Source organism: Miscanthus floridulus, chromosome 15, assembly GCF_019320115.1.
Source record: "Miscanthus floridulus cultivar M001 chromosome 15, ASM1932011v1, whole genome shotgun sequence".
NCBI lineage: Eukaryota > Viridiplantae > Streptophyta > Magnoliopsida > Poales > Poaceae > Miscanthus > Miscanthus floridulus.
In genome coordinates, this window is record NC_089594.1 from 24,450,431 (window position 1) to 24,472,126 (window position 21,696).

General features: G+C 45.8%; 1 protein-coding gene across 1 annotated transcript; it reads right to left on the bottom strand.

Moving 5' to 3' along the window:
• Positions 1-10,676: 10,676 nt before the first annotated feature.
• Positions 10,677-11,123, bottom strand: LOC136507224 (uncharacterized). Its single transcript, XM_066502017.1, has one exon. The coding sequence runs from the start codon at positions 11,121-11,123 to the stop codon at positions 10,677-10,679; it is 447 nt and encodes a 148-aa protein (XP_066358114.1).
• Between the last annotated feature and the right edge of the window lie 10,573 nt (positions 11,124-21,696).

Consider the following 21,696-nt stretch of genomic DNA (forward strand, 5'->3'; position numbering starts at 1 on the left):
CGATCAGACGTTGTAGTTCTGTGTCCGGTCAATTTGCCGCTAGTGTCTGGTCCAGCGTCCGGTCGCTGCTGCTGACGCCTGTTTGCCAAGCCACTTGATCGGTAAGTCCGGTCACTTTCCTCCAGCGTCCGGTCACCTCTGTGAGCTTGTTTCTTCATGATCTTGCGTCCGGCTTGGTTCCTATCTTCATGCTTGGATTTTGCTTGATATCTTGGGCCTTCTCTTGTGCTTCTAAGGTCTTGCTTATGGTGTTGATCATCAGATCATCGCGTCGCCTTCGTCCAAGTCACATCTTGCGCCCTATTGAACTATAGAACAATCACTTGCAAATTCATTAGTCCAATTTGGTTGTGTTGGTCATCAAACACCAAAATCCAAAGTAAATGGGCCTAGGGTCCATTTTCCTTACACACTCCAATCCAAGCAGTCATGACAGTCAAGGGGTAGACAGATTGCTATGACACTCTACTGTCCTATGAGATCAAATGCGCAGCGACCGAACTTTCTTGTGTTCATAGTAAAAGTCAACAGCTTTAGCTCCTCTGTTTTGCATTAGATCGAGGCAAGACTTGTTCAGATGAACTCTTCATTGCATGGTTGTTTCAAGTTCAATAGTTGGATTTAACAAAGATCAAAGGCACTCATGAATGTTTAGCAAATTAAGTTTTAGATCAAAGACAACCATAAAGAAATCTACAACAAAAAAGAAACCAGCTACAAAATGACCAAACAACCTGAGCTACACCATGCTCAACAGAGTTTAACCCACCTAATACAAAGTGCATCAAAAGTTCACACAGACATGCATGCAAATAAGAGTTCACATATTCGCAAGGGCGTCACATAGATCAAACCTAATCATGACTACTAGTACTACTCGTACGTTCCATAGATCAAGGGTTGAGGTGGGCATGCGCGATCTCATCCACATCCACCTTTGCAAAGATGGCATTGGTGGCCGGCTCGAAACTCTTGACCAGATCAACGATGTCATCATCCTTTGATTTCGGCGGAAAACCCTGATCCACCACCCGGACATTAACCACTGTGCCAATCTAAAGTTGGGCAGCAGCCAGCACTGCGACAACCCCTTGATGAATGGCTTCGGTCACCATGGCTCGAAGGCAGGCCAGCAGGGCTCGGAACGGCTCCTCTACAGTGAACAGATTATCCACTGCTCGCATGGGGAAGCCCGAGTTAATGGTGGTTTGCACGCATAGGATGAGGGTATCGACCCATGTCCTTAGATCTACAAGAAGGTTCATCATGTTTTGGCCCTGCTCCAGGTGGATCTCCCAGTCGACTCGTGCCTTGGAGACCTCAGTCATGGAAAAATGATGTGCGTCGCATGGGGCGTCCAGCTCAGCGCACAGCATCTCGGCGTTTAGCCTGGTCGATGAAAAATCCGCTTGGGCCTCGTGATAATCCTTTAATAATTGATGGTGCTCTATGTCATCTGAGGATTCATGCTCTTCTAACAATTCGGCCACTTCAGAACCAAAAGGGCTATGCGGGGATAGATGGGCTCGGTGGCGGCAAGCGGCAACAGGATGACTCTCTAGCACCACCGGGGGAAAGCCCCACAACCGAGGATGGCGCCGCCATGGAGGAAGCGTTGCTCAATGCAAGCCAAGTTCAAGCCCATATAGGATAAGGGGAGAGCGATCTGATTATGAAGGCAAACAACTTTTACTGAACTGACCAGCATGGCATGGCACAGAATTGCGAGCGGCTGCCTCCATCGGGGGATGCCTCGCCAGGCCGCTTTTCGAGCGAGACCACGAACAAAGAACTAGGCTCTAGGGCCAACGAGGCTCGAGACGCTGTCACACCCATGTCCTCCTATTGAGATAGTAGGCAAGTTCCAAATACTAGTTAAATTAAACAACATGAACACAAATACTAGTGTGAGCATTGCTCACATACTCTAGTTAAATGAAGATAAACAACATGAACAGCGGTACAGTGATGATCCACCTCCAAAGGGTGAACTGGTGGGTGAGAGACCATGCCAACAAGAGGTCCATCTATCGATGGAGGATTACTGACGTGGAAGGCCTCTAGGGCCTCCCTATCGACAGACGACCTCATTGGCTCCGCCATGGTCCTGGCAGGAGGTGTCGGTGGCATAGTAGGGTGGAAGGCAAAAGCTTTGGGATGGAATCAGGAGCTCTAGACAGAGAAGGCAGCATGTGTATAACCTTCCCTGTTGCCCCTTTGTCTCTGCTGCTATAGTTTGGGAGCCGTCGACCACCCCACGCCCGAGATGTTTGCGTGGGTGGGCAGTGGGGCTTCGCCCCATCACGTCAATGCTATGGGCTGAAAGTGACGTCCCCTGTTGTAACAGGCTACTAATGACACCCATGCATATGCGCCTACGCGAGAATGTAGGACCACATTACAGCTGGACCTTGTGTAATCCTGTGAAGTATAAAAATTCTGAATAAAAATAATCTTTAATGCATGGTTCTTGCGAGTTCAAATCTTATCAAATACACAAAAATAAGATGAGTTGGGTTCAACACAGATCAAAGCCACTCCATAGGTAATAGTTTCACGCATAGCTCTATGTTGTATTGTGTCCGACGAGATTAAATGTGCCACATTAGACTTTCTTATGAGCGTAGTAAAATATTAGAGTGAAGCAAATGCAGCAGGAAAGCTGGACACAAGAAGTGAATCGAGAAAAAGAGCTTCTGACATGCTTGAGACTTGAATACCTGGTGCGGTTATGATAGGTCTTTTCTGTACTTATTTGATTTCAATCCAAGCAGTCACTATAGTTGAGGGGCAAACTAAAGAGTGAAGACAGAGATGTGTCCAGCTCAGTCAGATTTGGTCTATCGGCTCGGTTAGATTTGGTCTATCGGTAGTAAAATCAGAGTGAGTTAATTCCCAACTACTAGTACTTGCATCACCATTACTTGCACTTCTCCATCTTCGGCTGGCCTATTTAACCCGGGTCTAGATGCACCTCTTGGGCTCAATCCACACACTCTTGAATCCACACACTCATGAGCCAATCATCTTTCTTCATCGCCTAGAGGTGCTGGTGCAAGTTTTGCGAGGTGCTCCTTCTCCATCCTTTGTGAGGTGCTGCCGTTGAACAGGAGCTTGACCTAGATGATTGTAGATCTTGTGTTAACAGAAGATCTATAATCATCTGTTCTCTCCTGTTTAGGGGCTCCATACTTGATTGGGGGTGCTTCAAGTTTGTGAGGTGCTCGTTCTTCAAGATTGGGTGCTTGCAGCATCTCCAAGAGTTTCTAATAATTAGCCAATTAGTTGTGTTATTAGTCCATACCTATTTGTATGAGTGGCTCCTCTGCTCTGCATTAGACTGAGGCGACACTTGCTCCTCACTGCAAGGTTCTTGCAAGTTCAACAAAGATATTTCGTAATTAATATAATGATATTTATTTGATATCATAAACAATGAAAATACATTTTGCAAGATTCAAGAGAGATATTTCATAATTAATCTAATAATATTCAATAAGAACCATCATCGCATATACACATGGATAGCAGAAAAGTTCATGTCATCCCTACCCTTGCCATTTGGTAAAGTCTGGCCCATGTTTCTCAGTGGCCGAACAATCCTACGCGCCAACTCAGATTTAAAAACAGGGCCCAAACTTAAAATTGTAAACGACACAGTAACAAGCATCATAGGAAAATGAGGAAAAACGAGACTTGCTCGTATGAACTTGTCGCTGCCATGGTTCTAGCAAGTTCAACAAATTTTATCTAATACATGCAAATAAGAGGAGAGCAGTGCCATCCCACTACTCAATGTCATCCAACTACTACCAAGACATACTAATTCTAACTATAGATGATTAACATGACTTCATACTAGTTCTAACTACTGATACATCCCACAAATCAAAGGATTGAGGCAGGCGTGCAGGATCTGCTCCACGTTAAGCTTCACTAAGATGCTATTGGTGGCTGGCCAGAGTCTCTCGATGAGATCATTGATCTTATTGTCGTCCGATCCCGGTGGAAAACCCTGCTCCACCACCTAGATGTTCACCGCCTCGCTTTACTGAAGCTGGGCAGCGGCCAGCGCCGTGGCAGTCGCTTGACGAATGGCTTCGGACACCACGACCGCCTTGTCTTCTCGCGCTTGGGTGGCTTCCTGTTAGGCCATGACAAGTGTGGCACGCGTGGCCACCAAGTCACCGAGCGGCATGTCGGCGTGTAGCCTGGACACACACAACAACGCTCGGACCTCATGATAATGGTTCAATAACTTATGATATTTTTCATCGACTGAAGATTCGCGACTTCAGAACCAGAGAGCTATGTGGGGACAGACGGGCTCGACAGTGGTGGACAACGACGGGACGACTCTTCGGCCCACCGGTGGGAAGCCCCATGACAAGGGGTGGCGTCACCATGGAGGAATCGATGTACAATGCAAAACAAGTTCAAGCCTAGATGTTAAGGGGGAGAGTGATCATATTTAGAAGGCAAACGATTAATGAATCTAACTGGTGCCACATGGTATGGAATCGTCGGTGGCTGGCCCCATCAGTGATCCAGCCCTGGTTCATCGCCAGCACGTGATGCTGGGCAATCTTCTTGTCGACAGCGTACGTCCCATGTGGGCGGCGGTTAGCCTAAGCGAGGACATGCTCCCTGATGACAGATTGTGTCCAACCATTGGGCGCACTCTCTAGGCAAAGAAGGTAGACCATGCCGATGATCATCCTTTGAGTCCATCGTAATGCAGCCTGCAGAGTGCTCAGACATGTCCTCGGTGGACGCCGAGCAGGAGTGCGAGGATACATGAGACTTGCTCGCGACGTGGGCTAGCAAGAACAAAGGAGTCCATGCAGCCTACGACGACGGTGAAGTGGAGCACACTGGGAGTGGTGGTGGTGAGGGAACCACCTGTTCCGTTGATGCTAGCGTCGTTGTCGAGGACAACGGGGAGAGCAATGGCAGTATAGGAGACAGCAAGTGGGAGCACGACGGGAACACCAACCTCCCATGACTGGACGTCAATGCCACCTCCTCCAATGTGGGGAGAGCCATTACACTGGAGGAAGCAGGGTCCGAAGCCAGGCGACCCTTCCTCGAGTAGCGCTTCATGGGCATGACCTTAGTGGCAAGTGACAGGGAGGCAGAGTTTGGGACTTTGTGAGGCAAGGCGAGGGTTTTTTGCGTAATATAAGATGGAATCAAACAATGGGAGCGAGGCCAGGCCTTGTGTATACAGAGGGTGGACCTTCTGTATGCTGTGAAGTATACAGGCATTATGTATACACACAGAGTGGCACTTCATGGATCACGATTCTTGATTAAGCTCATTGTCAGATTCGGTATAAAATGTTGTTCTATTTGCATGATTGGGCGAGACCTTTTGTGATGTTTTAGATTGTACTCGTGTGATTGCATTCGCGCGAATTAGATAAGATTATGTTCAAATTGGTGTGATCTTTTTATGTCATAGATGTTGTTACTATTTCCTATAAAGTTAGTCAAACTTAAAATTGTAAACGACACAGTAACAATCATCATAGGAAAAAGAGGAAAACTATGGAGGATAGTGTCCGACGCGTTCAAATGTACAGAGGCCCGACTTTCTTACGCATGCAGGGGTGCATGCTCGTACGGAATTTAGATATATATATATATATATATATATATATATACATAGATGTTTAACACAACTTAACATACACTAATTTAGAATTAATCTACCACACTGATGTGAATAACTTATAGCACTCCCATGATATCCTACACTCCTCAATGCAGAACCTATCCCACAAGTCCCATTCTTCAAATCCAATGGGCTCGCCGCAGCCGCCGCTTGTGCAATGCCCATTTCGGGGAAGAACAGGGCGAAGAATGGGCTCTACATGCTGTGGCATCATGTCCTGCAATCGCTACTGCACGACTTTGTGGCATCGTGTACAGGTCTAGTTCTTCCATGGCAGTGTAGCCAGCCCCGCTTCGTCAGTACCTTCAAGCTCCCTCAATAGACATCGGGCAATGTCATCATTGCCACCACCGGTATTGGACCTGTAGAGCATGAGGGTGAAGACGTACATATCAAGTTTATGGTCTGCCTTGGCAGAGTGCTCAAGCCATTCAATCGGCGGTGGCAATGACCTACGGGCTTCCACGAAGACGGGACGCAAGCCAGCAAGGAAGCTGGCCTCTAGGTTGCCCATGCTGGCCAGCCTAGTGGTGAGCAAGGCACGATAGTCATCGTAGTAGTAGTGGCACTCCCAGAAACCTTGATGTTGCAGCACCCGGCATAGTGGTATGCGCCGGCCAACTTTGGTGGTGCCGCACACCCTACGCATGAACGAGCAGGTTGCCCGCAAACTGGCAAGGTCATCCATGGGGGCATATTATTGTTCAGCGATGCGGCCAGCGATGTCCATGGACAACTCCACCAGGAGCCAATCCATCACGACGTAGCCGAGGATGAAGCAGAGTTGGAGCGCGAGTGCGACGAACAACGACGGATGCGGCGTTGGAGTGGAGTATGAAGGTGCGACTATGACGAGGCGGGGAGCGCTGGGGAAATAGGGCCAGCGGTTTATGTAGGCAGAGACTCCACGTTCTTGAAGGATAGCGTATACCATGTAAACATGTCTCGGGGATGTGAATCATCCAATGCGACGGTTCTTTCTCGAGGAACCAAATGGCACCTTGCTCGAGTTACAGGCGTTCGTGTAAACGTGTCTTGGGAAAGTGAAACATAGCAAATCTTGTGTTAATAGAAGATCTGTAATCATCTGGTTCACTCCTATTTAGGGGCTCCATACTCGATTGGGGGTGCTTCAAGTTTGCGAAGTGCACGTTTAGGGGCTCCATGTTCCCATGTTCTTGGAAAATTAGTAGAGGAGTAAACAAAGTTCCATTCGATGTATGTCACGTTGCATGGTGCACTAAAGTCCAGCCCATTTTGTTTCTCAGTGGTCGGACAATCCTACGCGCCGAACCAGATTTAAAAATAGGGCCCCAACTTAAAATTGTAAATGACACAGTAACAAGCATCACAGGAAAACGAGGAAAAATGAGACTTGCTCGTATGAACTCGTCGCAGCATGGTTCTTGCAAGTTCAACAAACATTATCTAATACATGCAAATAAGAGGAGAGCAGTGCAATCCCACTACTCCATGTCATCCAACTACTATCAATACATACTAGTTCTAACTATAGATGATTAACATGACTTCATACTTGAGAAAAGGATCTTTTGACCACCATGACATGCTTGACACTTGAATCCCTAGTGCGGTTGTGATGGGTCTTTTCTGTACTTTTATTTGACTCCAATCCAAGCAGTGACAATAGTCAAGGGGCAAACTAGTTGCTACGACATTCAAAATTGACGACCCTTTATACTGTGTCTTAGAGATCAAATATAGAGTGGCCGGACCTTCTTGCGTTCACAGTAAAATTCAACAGCTATGTCTCATCCGTTATGCATTAGATCTAAGGAAATACTTGTTGAGATGAACTCCTTGCTGCATGGTTCTTGCAATTTCAACAAGGCCTAAGATAGTCTGATATTAAAGAAATCTTGATAGGCCGGATCATAGTTTTGATGAAACAACAAAATACAGATCGTGTCAACACTTGTGCCATATATGTGGGGTCGTGGGTGCGCAGACGCACGCACGTGGGTCATGGGGTGGTCGACCCCATTATCCATGAAGGCGCGAACTACTATATAACAGCAGAGACAAGGAGAGAGAGGAAGGCTCTCTAGAGCTCCTGCTTTAGTTCCATCCCAAAGCTTTTGCCCTCCACCCTACTAATGGGCATCTTAGTTCTTTGTGTTTTTTCTGCATCTTGTTTTCTTTTTTACACAGATCATGGATAACTATGATCATTTTTGGGACATGTTTGTGTATCGCTATGTCTTTCGTGAGCTTCGTGTTTGCCATGGCCTACAAACAAGGGTTGTAGTGCTTGCAGTGCATTCTAACTTTTATAGTAGGTGGTACATTGCTTCTGTAGTTGTTCATCAAGTTCTTGGCCATCAAAACTATCGTCCTGCTGAGGATCATCTAGGACCCTATGTGTTTGTTGTGGTTCATTCAAATGCAGATCTCCAAACTTTGCTTTCATACCACTATGAGTTCTGTGGTGCAGAAGTATTTTCTCATCGTATCCGTTATCTTACAATCTGTCCAAATGATCCAGAGATTGGTGGAGTTCGTGCAATTCCTTTCAACTGAGCAGTAGTAACATGGTCCGATGATGTTAACGTTTAGTATCTTTGGCATTAGAGATATGCCCTTGTTCTCTATTTTTGAAATAGGTGTGATGTTCAAGTATCTCATAACACTGATGTTCTGATTTGTGTTTCAATGTTCACTGGAGACAATTGTGATGTTGTTTAGTTTATCTTGTTATAATAATATCCATGTAAATGGACTTTTGTTGAACTTTGTATTAGGTGGGTTAAACTCTGTTGACCAAATATATATAGACAAGTACTCTGTATAGTATTGACAAAATGACGTTTAACTGTTTCTTGTAAATCGTATGCATGCCTCATAGTCCGAGTCATGTAAATTTGACCAGCTCGGACATTTTACTCTGCTACTAAGCTGTGACTAGAACTTTTGCCAGATTGGCTATGCTACAAAGAATAGCTGCACCGGCTATGGCTGCATGCATGAAGTACTCGTAAGGTAGTTGGATTTGAAGTAGCATCTTCAGCCATAGCCGAGCGAGTGCAGACGATTAGGACCTATGAAACCATGTAGCCATCTCTAGCTAGCTACTGCTCTACAAAACCAAGAAAGAGAAATTGCTTACAGAAGCAAGAGCAACTCATCTTCACTCTTTAGTTTGCCCCTCGACTGTTGTGAATGCTTGGAGTGAAATAAATGCAGAGGCTTTCCTCATGCACTCAATTCACTCATCGCAACCGCACAAGGGTTGCTTTGTGCCTCGATTTATTAAACCAAACACGTATCAGTAGTACTAGTAGTCATGAGTGGCTATGATGTTGCAAGAACCAAACACGTATCAGTAGTCTTCGATAAAATTTGTTGAACTCACAAGAACCATGCATCGAGGAGTTCATCTCAACAAGTATCGCCTTAGATCTAATGCATAATAGATGAGACATAGTTGTTGAATTTTACTGCGAACGCAAGAAAGTCCGTCTGCTATATATTTGATCTAGTAGGACACAGTATAAAGGGTCCTCAGTTTTGAATGTCGTAGCAACCAGTCTGCCCCTTGACTATTGTGACTGCTTGGATTGGAGTAAAAAGGTACAGAAAAGATCCATCACAACCACACTAGGCATTCAAGTCAAGCGTGTCATGGTCGTCAAAAGCTCCTTTTCTCGATTCCTTCCTGTGTCCAGCTTTCCTACCACATTCACTTCACTCTTGTCAACCGTGCAAGGTCTATATGAAAGGAGCGTTGCCCCTTCCCTTGTCCGATAGCATTGCATCAATCTGCTTCCTCCCACCTTCCCTCACCCATTTGCATTTTCTCAATCGCGTTCCCTAGTGGTTTTAGGATCTAGATAAAGGTAATGTGCTTCATATCAAACTGTACTATTTGTATGAACTTATTATTATGTCTGCTAACCTCATTGTTTCCCCCCTTTCCTCGATTGTCTTTTGTTCTAACCGAAATCACGTTTATAGATGGCAACTACTTACCATACCACGGATGTGTACTCTACAACAAATGATGTGTTTTGGTAGCTAGGTATGGAGCCAAGAGAATAGAACATGTTGCTTGTGACTTGGGGGTGTCGTGTACATGACCGAGCTATGCGATGCCTAATCATTGAAGTTGTTTGTGCGGTTATTGGGCAGCAACGCATTACCAGAGTTGTTGAAGACCATGATTCTAGAGAAATATTTGTGCTTTGTAGCACTGTTGTAGATGCCCACAGTGTCATTGTCAGTTGAGACTGCGTCATTTTCAAGATGGTTCACCATCTCAATTTGATCAGAAGTCCTTATGACCTCAACTATCTCAACAAGACCAAACCAATTCGATGACATTGAGATTTTGTGTGCTCTGGGTATTGTTCATTGTCCTATATCAGTAGTACTAGTAGTAGTATTAGTAGCCATGATTGGCTTTGATCTGTGGGATACCACAAAGACATGTAGTGTATGCTTTGAGCTCATGTAGTAGGAACCCTTGCTAATATAGTATGTTGTGTTATTTGAATGTCTATGTCAAACTTTGTTAAACTTGCTAGAACCTTGAACCAAGGAGAAAGTATGGCCTTAATCTAATGCAGAAAAGAAGAGCCATTGGTGTTGAAATGTTACTGAACAAGAAACAAAGTCCGCCTACCTTTTTTTTGAACACCTCGGACAGTGAAGATGTTGTAGTGGATGAAGTTTCCTCAGTTGGTTTCTATTTGTTTTCTTGTTGCCTTGGGTGTCTAGCCAGATGGCATGAAGTCATGTATTTTATGTGTTGAGCACATGTACGAGAAGGCAACTGCATGTTCTCATGGTTTAGATCTACAGAGGGAATGGGAGAGCTTCAGGAAGGTAGGAAATAAAACAAGCGGAGTTGCAGACAAGATCACGATGGTTACAGCGATGGAGCGAAGATTTACTCAAAAATTTTGAATTTTGAGCAAATATATATAGAGGAGTATGATGCGTAATAAGTATTTTATATAACATAAAACAATGAGCTTAATCAATAATCCTCTTCGGTGAAGTGCGAGAGGAATCTCTTCACTGTTGGGTCAACATACATAGACAAATCTCGTTGGCACATCGGGGAGGTGGATCTTCGGCCGAACCACTTGGTGACGCACTTGCGGTGGAATGTGTGGCCATAACTGGGCATTTCCACAGCAAGGCCAGCCGCAAGATTAGATGTTTCATCCTCCAGGCAGATGTTGTAGTCCCAACACCCCACTAGTGCCACCTCCGCATCCACACAGAACATCAAGAGCGCCTCAGATGCGATGAACTTCAACTGTTCGTTGACCCAAAGCTCAAGCATGGCATGGGTGATGTAGCCATCCCAGCATGCCTTGCGTGCTAGGGTTGCGAGTTTAGGAACCTCGGGCTCGGGAAGGTTGTCCTCCCACTGCTTGTCGGTGAGGTTGAGTTGCTGCAGCCGTGTGAATGTCCACATCAAGCCACGGAGAACATCACAGATACCTTCTTGGTCACTGGGGATGCCCACAGCTTGATTCACCTTCAAGATCCTAGTGGCACTATCGCCTTCATAAAGGAGGTACACAGGCTGCTAGTGGCCGCCGGCTTTGAGGGTCTTGGTCACCGTGCATTCTAGGGTCACAAAGAACAAACGCTCCCGCCAGATGGATCCTTGATGGTGAAGATGTTCTTCGACATCGTTCTACACTTGATGCGGTGTTTGAAAGTGGAAAACTGGGCAGCAGGATCTCCGACATAGCTCATGGGTCTAGTGGCTCAGTTTGTAGCTATGATTTAAATTGGTTTAGAGTTGGAGCAAGGACGATTAAAAGGGAACCTGGTGTTAAATAGCTGCGGGATGAACGGGGGGACAGTTACGCAATGGAATTTCAAGTGAATCGCTTCGAATGTAGAGGACCTTGGACGACTTCTAGTAAATGTCATCTCGGATTCAAGGGGTTGGTCGAATAGTTTCCAATATTGGACGTGTTGGGAATATTCTAGTAGAACGTAAGATGTGTCAGGCCCGGTCAAATTTACAATGCTCAAATTTTCTTGCGTGTGCTATAAAATTTGAATAGCTATATGGCTCATCCGTTAGGCATTACATCGACATGAGACTTGATTGGATGAATTCTGTTATGCATGTTTACCAAACTACAGATCAGAAAGAGAACCAGAAACAAACCTGTAGGTAAAACCAACCAACAGGGTTGTTTTGCTGTTGAATTTTACTGCGAACAAGAAAGTCCGACCGCTATATATTTGATCTCATAGGAGTCCTACAGCACCGACTGTGACTCTAGCGAGGAGGAGGACAATCCGGAGTACTGGCGAGTCGGCGAATCGCAAGAGCGCTAGCCAGGAGGAGGATGCTTTAATTTTTTTCTCTTCTCTAGAAACTCAAAGCAACTTAGAATCCATGACTACTTTTTCCAGGGTGGGAAATCCATGGGGATATCATTTGAATAACCCATTTAGTTTTGTTGGAGGGTTTTCCATCCCTGGGCGTGCCTTCCCCTTGCTTCCTAATTATAGGCCTTAGTTCAAACAATAGCAGATGCAGTCACACGCACATAAAAAAAATCACCAGTTGCAGCGCAATAAGCTGTAGCGAGCAGGTTTATTTATTATTTTTTTGGTAATTTTTAGGTGTCAAATTCATGGATCTTTTAATTGTTTATTATCATCCTATTTTAGTTTTATTTTTTATACTATGAAAAAACCAAAAAGGCAACAACTAAGGCTGCCCGAAATTCTGGTCTCTGCTGAGCAAACGGGGCAGTCTGCCAGCCCAAAAATTTAATTTCGCACCGCGCCAAGCAGTCCCGTCAACACGCACCGAAAATTAGATGTCTCTCTTTTGCCCTCCACGCGGAAAATAGGTTTACCATGTCATCGATTTCAGACAAGGGCATTTGTGGTAATATGATGGCCACATAAAAGCGTAAGGAGTCGTCGTCGCCGCCTCCATCTCCATTCTCTAGCCACACCATCTCTCCACCAGCTCCAAATCCTAGTCCCATGGCCTCTCTTTCCACTCTACAGTCACCCCCTCTGCCACCCTGCTTCGGACCCTAGGCGCCATCAGAACAGCAGCTCAACTCCCTCTCCACTCTCCAGCCGCACCCTCTCTCATATATTTTTGAACCCTAGCTGGAGCTAGATCCCCTTCAATTCAGCGACAGCAAGTCGATCAGCTGACGGTGGAAGGATCACCTCGATGATAGTACAAGCCAGATTCTGATCCCCTACCTAGCTCAGCACCTGTCATGACTAACCAGATTTGATCCTTAGCCGGAGCAAGATCTGGTACCCCTTCATCAACATCGGCTGCACCAGCTCCGTGACCGTGATGATAGGATGGCAGTGCCCACGACAAAGCAAAGCTAGGGAACACGGAGGAAGAGGTACCCAAATTCCTTTTATAATGTGTGCTCTACTGTAGTGGCTGAACCAAGGATATGTAGATAGCGATGGGGTTACATATTTCCGATAGTTGAGTGTAGCTAACATGTGCTTTATTGGATTAATGACTTCCGTATAAGCTATAGTTACTAGTTAGGGGCTTATTTGCATACTCTTGCTCTATTGTGTTGACATTCCATAGAAGCTTTAGTTAATAAATGCCATTGTAATCTAGATGAACAGCCATTAACTGCTTATGAACGAGCACGGGATGCACAAATCGCAAGGAATCATAGAAAGATGGAAGAACTTGGAATACAACATGTGGGCCCAAAACCTGTGTCTCCAAAGGCAAAAAAGTCAAGCACAAAGGGTAGACACGATGAAGATTTGGAATATATCCCTGAACCAGGGGAGGTAGTTGAGGGATTTAATGATACAGACAAAACAGATTTAGATTTAGAAGATGAGCCAGTGCCCCTATCAATTAATGAGGTGCTTGTTCTATCTTATATTTAGTTCGGAGGGGGAGGGGGCCGGGGGGTAGGTAGCCATGCAATGCTTTACTATTTCGATATTAATGAAATTTGTACATGCTTGCGCTTAAGTTTGTATCTCCAATTTTAGTGCCTGGGTCAAAGAAGCCATAGAGGAGGCTCTGCCAGCAGGACAAAAGGCAGCACTGCCATGAATCTTGGGCGAAGGCTCTCCAAGCGAGTGAGGTCAACACCACTAGAAGAGGCTGCTCATGGATTTTGTACTCAGAGGTCTTCTGCTGGCAAAAGGGTGGAGTTACCAACAGTAGGTGAACATAATTCTCCATCATGACTGACTCCCGAACCCAGGGATCAATTCCAAGTTCATCAATTAACTAGAGACATTGGTCGAGATGGCACCCTACCTAGCCCTGAGAGAGACTCCTCACAACTAGATGATGATAGCCCTGCTGAAGAGGAGCCCTCTCAAAAACTCCCGTCTCCCCCACCCGTAGAACGATGAAAGTTGCCAAGATTGGTATTACCTTACAGATGTCTATCAATCAATTTGCACTAGCTATTTGATATCCATATAACTTTTCTAACAATCTAAATGTATGAAAACTATGTAGTACCATTGCCAGAAAGAGCGAGGAAGCCAAGGCCTCAAACTCGTGGAATTATGCTTGACAAAATGAGCAAATAACTAGGAGGAGCGAGGATGTGCATCTTTGTTCCTGAGGGAAACAGAAGGCCACATGATCCAATGCAAGCTACCAAGTTTGCCTCAGAGGCAGGTGTAGTAGTCAGGAAGGAAATACCAATTTTAACGCATTGGAAAGAATACAAGGGGAGAAGCCTAGCGCCGTCTATTGCACAAGATTTGTGGAAAGGCTAAATGTATGTATGGGTATCCCCTCTTGACATTCAACTCTACTTTGAACAACTTTAATGGATTTACTTTTCATTCACACTACTATGTGCAGGGAAGGCTGCACGTTAACGGTGCTCACTCACCAACAAAAAAAGCTTGCCAGAATGTAATACAGTCTGTGGTACGGCAGGAACGCTATAGGTTGAACAGGACATACTTCAATGGTGTCCCTACTAATCAGATCTATATGACCTCTCCTGTCTCATCCATAAATGATGCACAGTGATGTGAACTTGTCAAGATTTGGCATCTCGGTATCTTCAACATGGGCCACAGCTGCAGGAGCCTCTAGACCTTGAGGCTAAACTGATAGAGGACGCTCCTCAGAATTAGGCTCTGACTCTTTAAGGTGCTAGGCCTTAGCAGAAAGGTCTGCCTTGATGGAGGCAACCTCCTCACTAGAATGAGAAGAGGTAGAGTCTGCATCACTAGTGTTGCCCTTGGACTCGAAAGAGTCATCACTAAGAATGCAGGGCATCGGCGCCACGGCAGATGCAGCAGGGCCAGAAGTCATGACTATCGCTGGGATGGATGAAGCCATAAGGTCTTCGTTTGGATGAGCAACTGAAGCCTCCGATTAACTAGCCGTCATGCTCAATCGGGCAGCATCCAACCCATCATGAGTGCTCTCAGCCATCTCCTCAGCGGTGGCATCCTTGGAAATCTTCGCCAGCTTTCTCTTCTTTGCAACATTCTTTAGAGCATCAGCCTCCTTCCTCTTCCATGATTTAGCCCTGGCTACAGTGATAGGGGTTACAACAGACTTAGCGGCCTTCGCCGCCTTCTCCTCAATTGACTTTAAAAAAATTTTGGGGATCTTGCGCTCCCCATATTTCACCTTCATTTCTTTGAATACCCTGTTCAACCAGGGCATAGTCCCTCCGATGGCACGATGGGATAGATACTCCCTCTCGGAGATCTAGAAAATAATCATTGAGGCAGACAACTCGACCTCAATGACAAACTCTTCATCTATTTCATCCGCACCACGCTTGATGTAGAAACAAGGGCAAAACTCTCCATCTTCGCTACCAAACACAAGAAGCTTCATCTTCGCCAACATCATCCTAGGCCCAGACTTACCCAAAGGCCAAAAGTTGGTAGCAACCATTTCCTCTACAAGGTCACGACCTCCGAAAAAGCAAAAAGCCTTCACAAAGGCGACATCGCACGCCGCCCAATCATCATCAATCTCCGCCGGTGGCCTCACATGAGTCAAAGGCCTCATGTCACCCATGGTAGAAGCGAATGGATATTTCTTGACCTTAGGACCTAACTTAGGCTTCACACCAGGGTCTTCACATAGAACCAATAATGAGCCCAATCCTTCTCCCACTTGTTCTTTTGGGCGAAGGATAACTCCAAGCCACCATCCTTCTGCCCCATCTTCACCATAAAAGTGTAGCTGGCAAACTGATATTCAACCTCCACCCCTCTGACCTTCACCTTCTTTAGTTGGTGTTGGAGCTCATAGTAAGCACAAAATGTGTCGAGATCGGGGGCAGCGCCATAGGTCTCACAGGCATAACAAAACTTACTCAATGTAAGAATTCCATTCGATGTGAGATGATGAAGTTGTACCTTAAACGTCTCAAGCACCAGGCAAAGGAAATAGACTAGGGGATGCGGAAGCTGCAGGAAAAGAAATCCTTGGACACAACAGCTTCATCAACCTCTGGCTGGGGAACGGTCTCGCTGCACGAAGGACGACCCTTCCCTACCAGAAAGTAGCCTTCATCCTCTAGTGCCTTGATCGCCTCCTCCATCATGAGCGAAGGCCCAAAATCCCAAGACTTGGCCATCGACTTCTTCTCCTTCTTTCACGACAAAGTAGGAACAAGATCACCGACAAAAGCTTTAATATTCTCAAAATTCTCCTAAGCCTCCGCAGATGCAGACATACACCCTCCGTACCTCTTGGACCAACCCTCAGCACTCACACCAAGCAAGCAGAGTAAGGACCGCTAAAAGAGGGCTAGCGGAGGTCAGAGCTTGTAGGCGAAGCCACCTCTGAAAACTAAAGCAGAGCAAGCAGTAGGCGGTGACAGAAAGAACCTGAGAGCAAAAATGCAACGCGAGGCAGCAAGCTATGCAAAGGATAGTGCTTGGAAACCCAAGAAGGTTAGGTAGAACAGGAGTGAGGGGGGACCTCCCACCAACTCGCCCTTTATATAGGCTACGGAAGGATGCCTCGACTTCCAAACGCCAACGATCATGACTGTTCACGAGCGCATCGGGTCTGGAGCCACCACAACAAATCAAATAGTGACACGTCACACCACCAATGGTCTGATACGGGTGACCCAGGTTGGAAACAGGGGAAGCCTCCGCCACTTGACATTAGTGTCAGATTTGAGGCTCACGGCCTGCTTGCATCGGACCGCGCCCTCAAGGGGGGAACTATTGGGACACAGATACACAAGTAGTGGAGGCTAGAGCAAGTGCAAACTAACAGCAACAAACAATTGTGTAATGTTATGCAGGGATGATAGGTGGGACCTTTGCTTCCCATCCTCGGCTAGGCGAAGGACCAAAACACGGCGTCGAAGCCCCCCTGTAACACCCTCGGTGTTACGCCCTAAACAAACTATTAAATCATGTCACGAGTATCATGTTTATGTAATAATGCATGTGATCGAAGGCGTTGATAAATTTCTTGTAGCCTAAAATGACCAATAAAAATGTTAAATAGAAATTTATTCAATAACTCATGTTATGTCAAGTAGGATGGAAAACCAATTTTTATTGAGCAAAAGTATTATAGAACATGTGTGTGACACCTAAATAAGGTTTGAAGTACAAACTTTATAGATGACAATGCAACTCTTGTTGTAGAAAAATAATATGACTAGCTAGTATTTCTAATGGCTTGGAAATGGAACTTGAAGTCAAATTCAGCTCAAGACTTGGAATAAATTTTAAGTTTGAAAATAGTGTGACAATGCCATGTTGGTGAATTAATTCTGGAAAAATCTAGCTAAAGGTCAATGCTGTGTTTTTGCTCCTTATGGTAGATTGATGTACCCTCGTTAGCATGGTCGATGTAGTTTAGCTTCAACTATGTTAGGTTAGTTTTTAGACATGCTTTAAAATCCATGCATGTCATATGCCTGGCATGTGCACACGGTCACCTCGCGTGGTCGCTTGGCGTCGCATGGCTGGCCGTGTCCCGTGCGCTGTGGTGCCGAATCCGGTCGGCCTGTCTAGCCATTGGTTGGCCATGGTCGGCCCTAGTGGACCGCTGTCATCGCCCTGCATCTACTGGCCATCGCGCTGCTACCCCACCTCACTGCCGTGCTGCTGCCCCCACTGCCGCCCTTCCCACCTCACGCTGTGGTCCTGCTGCTGTCGTTCTCACCATCACACGTGTGGGCTTGTCCCTACTACCGACGCCTTCGCGTCACCGTCACGTCCACGCTCTCTGCAATCCTACGCCGCTCCCTGGCCCTGCCCGATGGCACTATCACTGCAGCGCGCGCACATGGCGCACTCATTGCACCGACACCTGGCCATGCCCGTAGCCTCGGTATCCCCACATGCGCCTTAACCTTGCTGCGACAGCCGTACTCCCAATCATCACTGTCTTTAAGCACGTCGCGCAGATGCGCAAGCTGACCCCTCTCTCTCCCCTTCCTTGTCATTTCCATCCGACGCGACGCCGTTCATTAATCTAGCAGGGAGACATCACCATCACCTAATTCATCACATCTCTGGCTCCATCTTTAAGCCACCAAGCTACCCAATCCCATTCGGCCATGATTGGAGTGCGGCCAAGCCCCAATTCGGTATTTTCCTCGCCGACGAGTCGTTATGGCCGCGCTCGGCCGGTGTGGGTGGCAACTCCCCATGAAGCTGTTAGAGGCCAGCCCAGCTACGCCATTAGCTTCACCTTGATTCTCTATTTATCCTATGCACCTCGGTCGCACCGCTACCCCTACCTAGTGTTGCCATCACAGCCATGTCTGTCGTGGTGTGCCACCGCACGGTTCGGTCACACGCGGCCAACCCTCCCCCACCATCGTCTACTCCAACGGTCACTTTGGCCGAGTCCACGGTAAGCTCCTGATGCTCACCCATTAGCTGGTTAGGCCTGTAGCTACCCTAGGTCATCAGAACGGTCACGCCACCATCGTGGATGGCCATGCATCACTGTAGCCCTCACCAGTGAGCCCCGCCACCCCTCACCGCCACCCAGCATAGTCGTTTAGGTCGGGGATGGTGATCGACCCGCTAGATGGGTCCACATAGGTGCTAGGTGGCCGACGTAGCCACCCTGTGCCGCTGCTTGCCGCGCCGCCACGCGCCCTGCCTCAGGGATGTGCGCAGTGAAATCGGGAAAACCCCAAGGGCTAAATGAGACTGTTAGAGAGAGGGGGAATAGTGATTGGATTCCGTTGTAGTTCGGATAAAGCTCGAGGGCTCCTTTGCAAAATCACAAGCACGTGTGGGCTCCCCCATAGTGGGCTGCGCTGGGCTGCCGGGCCATATTGGGTTGCTGCTGGCCCTTTTCCTTTTTCTAAGTATTTTCTAATTTAGTTCTAAGTCTAACTTGTAAATGCACTATAAATTTGTGTAGTTGACCAAAAATTATAAAAATAATTTTGTTAGGTTCCTAAAATCATGATCTATCTGTTAGTATATTTTATTCACATAGTTTTATAATATGTTCAGGAGTTATCTAATTAATTTGAGATGCTTAATATTGTAAGATATAAACTTGTAGGAATTGTTGTGATAAATTAGTGATAGTGTTGGCTCTGAAACTTTCACAGTAAATTCCTAACATTATTAGGTGCTCACTATAATTTTTGTAGCTCCATAATAATTAGTTTGCTAAGGTAGCTAAATGAGCCCTAGTTTGAATATATATATATATATATATATATATATATATATATATATATATATATATATATATATATATATATATATATATATATATATTTAATCAATAAAATACCAAAACACCTTAGGGTTGTAGAACTATAATATTTTCCAGAAATGAGGTCTTTATTTGACGACATGGATACGTAGCCTAGTACGTTAGTCATTCGAGCTAGCCCATTTAGAGTTGCGGTTGCCATTGGTTAATTATGTTTTCTGTGTTGTATCTGTGAACATCTTAATAGGAAATGATGGATCATGGAGTTGACCGAAGTAGTGGAAAACACGGTGCCTAATGATTGTGTCGCCGTGATAGAATGCTAACTTTTGGTTATATCTTACCCAGGTAATGATAAGGACATGAGCTCTATACATATGACCATGCTTGGAGACAGAGGCCGAGGAGATCAGCGAGGTTGTCCTAACCGAGAAGGAGGCCCGAAACTCATCCGGTTCGAGTCACCAAGGTGGAGGCCCAAATCAACTTTGAGCCCATCTCGGGTTCCAGGACCAGTCTATCATAAAACTGGTCACACGGGCGCGTACAGGCTCCGTTTTCGATGATCCACATATGGATGGAAAGCTAATTAGATAAGGAAGCCAATGCAAGTGGTCTCACGTCAAAAGTCCTTCGGAATCAACGGGAATCATCGAAACAAGTCAGCATCCAGAATCTGCTAGGGTGCTACGACACCGTCTTTTGGTCCGCTGGACCGTGCATCGTATTTGGGCCCATTAGGGGGCACGTCTAGGAGGGTGACGCCCAAGACTCTATAATTAGCAGCCGTCGCTCTCCTTAGAGTTTGGGTTTTGTTTAGTTCTTGATTTTCTCGTAAAACAGACATCGTTTTGCTGCAACTGTGCCGCCAAGGCTGCTTGCTGTGAACCAGGGCCCCGGTTCTTGATCTTGTTCGCCTGTGGTGATTAGTCCTTTCGAATAAAGACTTGAACTCCTTCTTGTTGTCATAATCCTCATATCTATTTGCAATTTTAGATTGCATTCATCCCGTTCTTGCTTGTGTTCTCGATTTGTTTGCAAGAAAGCCTTCTCGGCGAGGTCAATCGCGTTCGCATGGTTGATAACCAACGGAGCAGTAGTGTAATGGTTGCGGGGGTCTGAATCAGTCTTGGTTCGAAGCCTAGATCATGAACATCAAGTCTCCACCAATCGACGCTATCATACCTTTCAGAAGATCGGGCCCTGTCTACATCAGGCAAGCCTCGGTGCATAACCCCTATTATTTTGCACTTTATTTTATGCTTGTGCATTAAGTTTTAAGGAGTTAAATGAAAACCACTTGCATATATATATCATTATCCTATGAGTCCTACTAGTATGTTAGGATCGTGTAGATTACTATGCCATAGGATTTGGTAGAACTCAAGTGATTACCTGCCACTCGCGAGAGATAGGAAAGATATTATTATTATTATTATTATTATTATATTACTATCATATGGAATATATATGGAGGATAATTGGAGACCGGGCGGAATAGTACTTTGGATCTGGACTTGGTTAGGCATTCGAGCGAGGCTCGGGTTGCATTTGTTTCGCCTATGTCGATTGAGGACCGTCCATTGTTATGGATGGTAGTCAGGTAACAGACTTATTATCGTGAGCGCATACTTGCTTATGGGAGCGGGAATGCTCGTTGCACTCTTGTCGTGGGTTCCGGCTCTTTTCAGACCAACTGATTGGAGGCGGGAAAATATGGAGGTCTAAGTACCATGCTGAGACCGACTCTCAAGTATGGGGCTTAGAGTCCAAGTTTTGATGGGGACCTAGACCCCGTGACAGGAGCGGAATGGGTTGGTCTCGTTTGTGCCTGGGGTACAAACATGATGTGTGTTTCAGGGTACCCAGCTGTGATACATTGGTTCGCGAATCGCCGTTTTTGTGAGACGGTACTGACTTGGCTATGGTCTAACACCGTAGTAAGAACTAGAATATGAAACATGGTAAATATGGTTCTGATTGCTTATCACCTACTTGAAAGTAGCATAGGTGCTTACATAGAATGGTTAGTTAATGAACTAATGATGACTGCTAATAAAATTGAATATAAGGACGCACGTTTAGTAATGCTTCCGCAGATGACATAACCCACAAACCAAATAAGCCTTGTATATCCTTGGAGTCTTTTATTTTTCTTCTGTCGGGTAAGTCTTGCTGAGTATAATCGAGTACTCAGGGTTTTATTCCCCCTGTTGCAGGTGACCGAGGGATGGTAGGCGGCTTTTATGTGTGGAAACCTTCTGGTGGGCTCAGCGATGATTTCCTTATATTGCTGACGTAGAGTTTAATCAAAATTTTCACAAAATGTTTTGCAAAGGAAAAGACTTAC